The sequence below is a fragment of the Orycteropus afer genome, unplaced genomic scaffold, assembly GCF_000298275.1.
Source record: "Orycteropus afer afer isolate SDZICR_OR568_19922 unplaced genomic scaffold, OryAfe1.0 scaffold00354, whole genome shotgun sequence".
Classification (NCBI taxonomy): domain Eukaryota; kingdom Metazoa; phylum Chordata; class Mammalia; order Tubulidentata; family Orycteropodidae; genus Orycteropus; species Orycteropus afer.
The window spans coordinates 1939089-1947554 of NW_006921941.1; the positions used below are offsets into that span (position 1 = coordinate 1939089).

Genomic DNA, 8466 nt, shown 5'->3' on the forward strand with positions numbered 1-8466 from the left:
TATATATAACTTTTACTCATTTATGGGTTAGTATTATTGTTACTGTCATTGTTATAACCCTTTTATAGATGAGAAACCTGAAGCTCAGAGAATTTGAATGACTTTTTTCTTTCAAAAAGTATGTCTTTGGGAACATAAAATGGTACAACTTCTGTATAAACAATTTGACAATTCTTCAAAAAGTTAAGCATAGTATTAGCACATGACCCAGTAATTCCACTCCTAGGTTTATACCCAAATGAACTGAATGTAGGGACTTACACAGATACTTGTATAGCAATTCTCATTGCAGCATTATTAACAATAGTCAAAAGATTAAAACAATCCAAGTGTCCATCAATGGATGAATGGATAAGCGAAATGTGGTATATACATATAAAATATTACTCAATCATAAAGAGAAATGAAGTCCTGATACATACTTCAACAACAATGAACCTTGAAAAAATTATGCTAAGTCAAATAAATCAGAAACAAAAGGACAAATATTGTTGATCTTACTTATATGACCTATCTATAATAAGAAAATGCATACCATAAAACCCCAAAGTCACTGCTGTCAAGTTGATCCAACTCATAGCAACTCCTCCTTGGGTTTCCAAAGCTGTATCTCTATGGAAGTAGATCACTCACTCTTCCTTCTGAGGAGGGACTGGTGGTTCCACTCCCCTTTGGGTTAGCAGTCAATGCCTTAGGCACTATGCCACCAGAGCTCCCAAGTAAGTGCATAGAGATAAAATTAGATTAGTGGTTTCCGAGGCTGGGAAGAGGGGGAAAATGATCCAAGGAGGGGTCACTATGAGTCGGATCAGACTCTACGGCAGTGAGTGAGTAAAAAGAAAAAAAGAGCATTTCTTGGTAAGCTACCTCTCAGCTAGCCATTTGGGCTTAGGATCAGAAGCCAGTCTTGAAGAGGTTTAGAATTACCTTTTAAATTTACCAACTGGACTAGGTTTTATGTGAACTGTAGAAAATACTGTGTGAGTTTCACAAGCAAATGAGACACTGAAAATTACTATAGCAAAAGTTCTACTGTTTTTAAATGGGGAAAAAATATCTATATAGAAAGTTCTGTTTCTTTCAGTTTCTAGTGGTATAATGCTCAGAGCAAAATGTTCTGGCAAGGGGGTCAGGATGCCTAGGTTCTGTGACCTGATAATGTAACAAACATAAAGAGAAAGTGTGAACAAGTCATCTGACCTCTCTGAGTCTCGGTTTTCTCATTCATAAAATGAGAGTGCTGGAACAGAAGTTCTCTAAGGACCTCCAAGTTCTAAAATGCTTCAATTCTAAGAAATAGTATATGAGTCAATATTAGTACAGGCTCAAGGGAAGGACAGGACAGGGAGAAAGTTGCTTCTAGCCTCGGGAACAATGTATGTGCCAGACCTGTTAGGTTTTCTACATTTTCTGTGCCCAAGTTGGGAGCATAGACAGTTAATACAGAACAGAATAGTACAAACATCATAGTACATCATGAAGTCTGATTCTTGGCATCTCATTGAGCACTAGGAGCTCTGGTAGCACAGTGCGTAAGGCACTTGACTGCTGACCAGAAGGCTGGCGGTTCAAACCCACTCGCCAGTCCTCGGAAGGAAGGTTGGGCAATCTACTTCTGTAGTGATACCACCTCGGAAACCCAAGGAGGGGTCGCTATGAGTCAGATCCAACTTGATGGCAGTGAGTTTGGTTTGGTTTGTCATTGAGTACTAGTATTAGAGGTTTTCTGATTGCAACAACTTTAATGTTGTCCCTCAAATATAATGAGAATTTATCAGCCTTACTGATTTTCACCACCCTCTTGTTTCCTGCAGAAAATTTCCAAAATCCATCTTTGCTTGGAACTCCAAATTCTCTGCAGCTCTCTCTTCCTGTAGTGAGCAGTGTGACTCCCCTAACAGGAAGTGCCTGCAACTTCTCCAGGGTCTCGGCTCCAGCATGGCTACTGCCATCAGCCTCCAGCACCTCTTTCCAACCACTCATGGGTAGTGCCTACCTTTATCAACAATCTAACACAACTATGTTGTCTGGAGTTTCTGGCCAAAGCCAGATCTCTAATTCATCTGCTTCCCACCCAGGTATTTTGGAGTGGGATCTCACAGAAAGCACTGAAAATAAGTCATCATCACTTGGGGACTTCGCTGTCACTGTAATTGGCCAAGATGCAGCTATTTCTTCCATGCCTATGGCAGCTCAATATGACAAAACTTTAGATAACAATACCATAGTCCCTCTGCATCCATCACTGTCTGCTAGCCTTGCTCAGGGAACACTAAATCAGGGACATAGCTTGTCATTTCCCTACCATGAAGGGAGCCAGGTATATTACTATAATCAAGGCACACTGGGGGCTCCCCTACTCTCTGGAGAACTTGGCCCTTCCTGCAATCCTATGGCTCTGTGTGCTGCACAGGAGGTAGGACTTCTGCCCCTCAACCAGAAATGATGATGGTACTAAAGGAAGTTCAGTCCAAAAATGCCCTACCACCAGCCTCCACCTTTGGAATTTACTACTCCATGTCTGCTCAACCCACCACAGAAGCAAGTTTTCAAGGTGAGTAGAAAAAGCAAGAAGAGAGAGGAATAAGGTCAGCACTCGAAAAGAAGGTCAAAACTGCTGCTGGCAAGTGCTGAGTCCTGAGATTTTAAACATTACCCTCATTCAGTGCTCTCCGATGTTTCCAGACACCATGTAAGAGCATACAAAGGGATACTATACTTTGCACACAGTAATTAACTCCCTTCCTTGATATCTTAGGAAGGCACTTCCAAATTCTTATTGTAGTAGAACCAGTTAACTTTCCTTCATTTCCTTAATTTACACCAGGATTCAAAACTGTGTTCAGAGACTCTGTCTGAAACAAGCAGGCACAAACTCTTGTCTTTGCTTAAGTATTTTATGAAGAAGAGTTCTACTCCCTGTCCTTAGCCCATGACATGAAGTGTTGTTACCTCTTCAGGAGAATGGAAAGAAGTGAAAGGATGCTGTATGAGAATGCTAGGCTTTATGAAACACTTAAGAATTGCATGTTACTTGCACAATATTTATTTTACTTATAACAACCCTAAGAAATACAAAGAAAACCAAGCAACAGTGGCGTCAAATGATCACTGGTCAGAACAGCAGCCTCCTAGTTCTTAAACAGGGTCCTGTCCATGGTCCTTAAAAAGACCTTGTAGAAAAACTTGCCCACTGTTGAGGAAGCATCTTACTTAACCAGATACTGATTGACTTCTTCCTTGATTCCTTTGTAGTGATGGAAACTTCCCTGGGGATGGAGACTTCCCTGAGATTAAAACCCCCAAGTCAAACATTTTGTCTGCCACAAACTCCAGAATTCTCCAAATCCTGCAACAGAAATATCCACATACCTGACAGTAACCCACCACCTGAGTTTGGGGACATTCCAGTGATAGCTCCAGTTGAGAGTTCTAATAACCTCCTTGTACTGCTTCCAGCTCCAGGCCAGGAACAAACAGAGAATGATAATTTGGATAAGATTAAAAGCAAGCTTCTAGATCCTCTAGATGCCTACCAGATCCCAATAGAAAACCAAGATCCTCCACTACTTCCTTTAGAAATCCCTGACATTCACCAACTTCTGGCCTGCATTGATCTCCTCAATCAAGAGAAGCAGCCTGGTTCTGAAAATGCAGATCTGGAAAAGAACAGCCTGAGTCTTGAGGACCAAGGGACACTTGAAAATGAGATTGACTCTAGCAGTTTTGCAGATATCACTACACTGGTAGAGGATATTCACTTTCCTCAGCTCTTCAATTATTTGAAAGACTTTGATCAACCCAAAAGTTCCAAGGCAATCACAGCCAAAGATACCAAATGCATCAAGGTGAATCAGGTGCAGGGAAAGTCAAGCATGATAAATCATTACTCTGATCAAGTCAGGAAGAACAAACACAAAGCCCCTGAGCCTACCACTGGACCTCTCAAGGCCAAAATCCAAGCAAAGAACCCAGAGGAAGAAGTGGTAGTTTGTAATGCAGAAGCCAGTGGCAGAACTCCTGTGAATACCACCAACAATTCTAACAAACCTCTCAAAACTGCATCCAGCAGGATCAGCAAAACTAAGGGCCATGGGCAGGAAAAGGCCAAAAGGACCAGAGAAAACAGCTCCAAGAAAGATGAAGACAGTAAGCAGTCAGAGAACAAAGTCAAGGCAGAAGAGAAGCCAACCTTTCCCAAGATGAAGCAGAAGAAAAAGCAACCTGAGCTTAGCCAGGAGACCTTTAAGAAGCCTCGAAGCTGCCTGGGCATGCACATGCTAGAGTCTGTGCATGTTTTTCATGCACTGGGGAAGAAAACTGGGCTGTCTTCCACCCAGGCCCTGGGAAACTCAAGCAACACCAAACACCCCCGGCCATCCCCAGGTACCAAACCTTGGCTGGATACCCCATGTGAGGGAAAAGGTCCTGTGAAAACTGATGCCAAAGCTCAGAAACCAGATAGCAGTGCTGAGAAACAGTGTCCATCTTCATCCCAGTATGAGCTGCCACCTCCTGGGAAGGGCAAGTTGGTACCTTTGCCTTTTCCAACGTTGGACAAGCCTCAAGCTTGACCTGTTCCTCGGAGGCCTTCTGTGGCTTACCCTCCTCAGCCTGGTTCTACTAACTCAGCTCAATCTATTGCAGTCAATTCATCCAGGCCAGCTTCTGCCAATGCATCATGGATGGGTCCTCCTAGACCAGCTCAGTCAATTTCGACCAACCCAGCCAGACCTGGTTTGACCAACCCTACCCAGCCCAGTTGTTCTCAGTCTGCTGCTTCTCAGCCTGCACCCTACAAAGTATCATCTTGCACTTCTTTCCAGAGGGAGCCTGTTCCCACTGTTGTGACCAGCCAAAGTCCCCACCTAAGCCTCAAACCCAGTTTCTACTCCAAGACTTCTGCTTCCAGCCAATTCCATGGAGGAAACCCAATGTTCCCGAGCCAGTAATATCAAAACCTATCACAGAAGAGCAGAGGCCAGAGCGTGAGGCCATGAAGAGGCAGGCTCAGCAGAGCATGAGAATGCTGCCAAATACACTTCTTTGGGAAAAGTGCAGTTTTTCATTGAGAGGGAGAAAGACATGGAAATTGCTCAATACTATGGTTATGCGATATGAAAAGAGCTACTACAATTTTGGGTGCCACTTTGGGTACCAGCTGTTTTTCCATAGATAGATAAATATAAATTCTCTATTCCCTATTTTAAACACAATAAACTTGAGAATAAAATGTAACAGAATACATGAGTAATAAAAAGACCTTTGAGTTCTGAGTTGCTGTTAAGTTCCCCCCCCCTTTGGTGGGAGTTGAATGAAAGGCTGCATTAGAAGGAAGAGAACTTTGGATGGGAGAATGAGCAAAAGAGGATAAGAATTTAGGAAGGAATAAAGAAAACTTGGTCCAAGGTTATGAAGGCAGAAAGGGGAGATATTTTACAAGCATATAAAAAGCAGAGGTAGGGGAAACAGCAGAGGGAAAAAGCAGGGTCTGCAGTTAGGGTTAAAAAATAAAATTTGAGTAGAGTTGGAGATAACAAAAGATAAGTCTGGGCTGACCAGGAGAAATGTAAAATGTCTTTCATGGAGACCATCATATGTCTCATGGCCTATCAGATGGGTATTTCAGAAAACAAGAGGATTCAGGACACACCTCCAACAGGTTTGCGTTGCCCTATGCACAGATGGCACAGATGGTTATAGTTAGCAACTGTGAATACAAAACATAGAGGAATGTACCAGGGGAGTGGCAAGGGCTCAGAATTATCTGGGAGCAGCTGATAACCTTGGAGCCTAGCCAAGTGAACCGCAGCATATTGCCGCCCACCTAAAACAGAGCCTGGAACATAAAGTACCATTTTACTCAACATCTATGCTGGGGACCTTTAGGCATGCTACTTCAATTAACTTTCACAACAAAGGCCAGTGTCACTGTACCACTTTACTGGTGGGATTGAGCAATGGGCTGAGGTCACATTGCATACACAGAAGCAAGGCCTAATTTGAGGCCAATTGCCCTCTAACGTTCAGGGTTTGCAAGGCCCCAGAGACCGCCCAACCTGGTTTTCAGAACATAGCATCCAGAGGTTATAGGTGGATGATATCAAACGTAGGAAGGGCACGCAGGGAGCTAACTATTATCTTGTAGGTCCTGCCATGTCCTCCTCCACCATCCAAGTTGCACGCCACCTTCACGGATCATTGCCATCAACCAAAGCGCATGAGAAAAATCTGCTGCCAACGTCCATTCCTACTGGGCGAGGGCGGTGAGTGCGCTTGAGCACTGGGTCCCAGTGCCAAAGATCCGCAGGATGTGGGCGTCCCAAAGTCTCAAGGTGCTGGGGGGAGGCTACGTGGAGCAGCTAGAGGGAGTGGGAGTGAGTTGGGTGGAGGAGTATGGAGGGGGATGGAGGAGGCAGGACTCCAAACAGTTACCACGGGAAAATTACTAATTTACATTAAATGGTTCTGTTGAAAATATGTAGCATACAAAAAAATTCACCGTTTAAAAGTGTCCAATTCAGTGACATTTTGTACATTCACGAGGATGTGCAGTCATCACAACTCTCTAATTCCGTTATCTCAAAAATAAACCTCCATACTTACTAGCAGTCTCTCTCATCTCCCATTTCCTCCTCTACACAGCTTCTAGCAACCACTAATCTACTGTCTGTATAAAACCAAACCAAATGCACTGCCATCAAGTCGGATCCGACTCATAGCGACCCTTCCTTGGGTTTCTGAGGCAGTATCACTACAGAAGTAGATTGTCCACCCTTCCTTCTGAGGACTGGCTGGTGGGTTTGAACCGCCAGCCTTCTGGTTAGCATCAAATGCCTTAGGCATGACACCACCAGAGCTTCTTCCGTCTGCATAGATTTGCCTATACTGGACATTTCATGTGAATGAAATTGTACAATATGTGGACTTCATGTCTCGCTTCTTTGACTTAGCACAATGTTTTCAAGGTTCATCCATGTCGTAGCATGTGCTGGCACTTCATTCCTATATGTGGCTGCATAATATTCTATTGTACAAAACCAAAAACTCACTGCCATCCAGTTGGATCCTGACTCACAGTGACCACTCCTTGGGTTTCTGAGGTGGTATCACTAAGGAAGTAGATTGCCCAATCTGCCTTTCCAGGAGAGGCCTCCTGGTGGGTTTGAACCACCAAATTTCTGGTTAGAAGTCATGACTGCTAACTACTTTTTTTGTGTGTGTCTAAAACTATAGATGACAACATTTACTAATTCAACATTTTTTCACACGCACAATACTCATGATTTTGCTGATTGTATACTAATAGTGCAGCTTACTGTTATTTTTCTTGGCTGTAATTTTTAAAAATTTTTTTATTGTGATTTGAGTGAAAGTTTACAGAGCAAATTCATTTTATGTACAGCAGTTCATACACATTTTGTTTCATAACATTGACATGTTTCATTACATTCCCCACAATGTAACAGCTCACTTCCCACTTCCTCCCTGTAGTTACCTCTTCCCTGTGTTCTTCCCTCCCATGCACTGAAGCTATCTCCCTGTGCAAACACTGCCCTTCTGTTCTCCCAAGATCTGATCACAACAAGGAGTGTATCTACCTGATGTAAATGTTCACCCCATATGTCTGTCTATTATTTGGCTGGAAGACACAGGAGTGAGTTCAGTTCCAGACCTGAAGAGTAACTAGGGGTCATAGTCTCAGGGGTCTCACCAGGCTCTATCAGACCAGCAAACTTGGTCTTTTTTTTTTTTTATGATTTTGAGTTTTGTTCCATATTGTTCTCCCACTCTATTCAGGATCTTCATAGTGCAGTTTAACATGGCCTCTGTCCTTTACATTTCTGGTAGGCTGGTAGCTATTTGCAGAATCCCAGAGGCTTGATCCACTATAGGTGGTGGTGTGAGTTTTCACCAGGAGAGAAATAATATCTGTTGCTTCTCTTTTTTGTGATTTTAGCAATTGTTCACACTTAATGCCAGTTAATTGATTCATTAGCAGTTGCAAATCAGTGGTATTAATATTTCTCTTTCATTTATTAACTATAAAAGAAAGCTGGTCCTCATCTACTATTTGGTTACTCTAGTACATACAAGACAAGATAAATGCTTGACTTTATTGGCCGATTTTGAAGATAATTTGTTTCCCATCATTTTTTGAAGGTAACCAATTAATTGTTTGTTTTTAATATCATTACGAACTCACAGATTTAAACATATTTGATGAGTTACAATCCATTACAATTATCCTTTTTGAAGCTCAAATTATCCACCTTTGGCCAGTGGGGACCTCTTTAAATTGACTCCTGAGCCCCTTTAATGTGACCCTAGTTGTTTTTGATAGCTTCCTTGCTATATTGTATTACCATACAGTATTACAAGATGCTTGTGTTAGACTGAGTTCTCTAGAGAAACAAAACCAGTAAAGCTTATACACACACACACACACACACACACACACACACA

The 8466-nt window shown here is 42.5% G+C and overlaps 1 protein-coding gene across 1 annotated transcript in view; it reads left to right on the forward strand.

Annotated features, from left to right (window-relative positions):
- The window catches only part of CUNH2orf78 (chromosome unknown C2orf78 homolog), a 21227-nt gene extending 16106 nt beyond the window's left edge, over positions 1-5121 (forward strand). The window contains 5 exon segments of the mRNA XM_042782513.1: positions 1815-2365; positions 2368-2554; positions 3256-4854; positions 4857-5012; positions 5015-5121. Of these exon segments, the coding sequence (XP_042638447.1) occupies positions 1815-2365; positions 2368-2554; positions 3256-4854; positions 4857-5012; positions 5015-5121 (2600 nt within the window).
- Positions 5122-8466: the final 3345 nt, after the last annotated feature.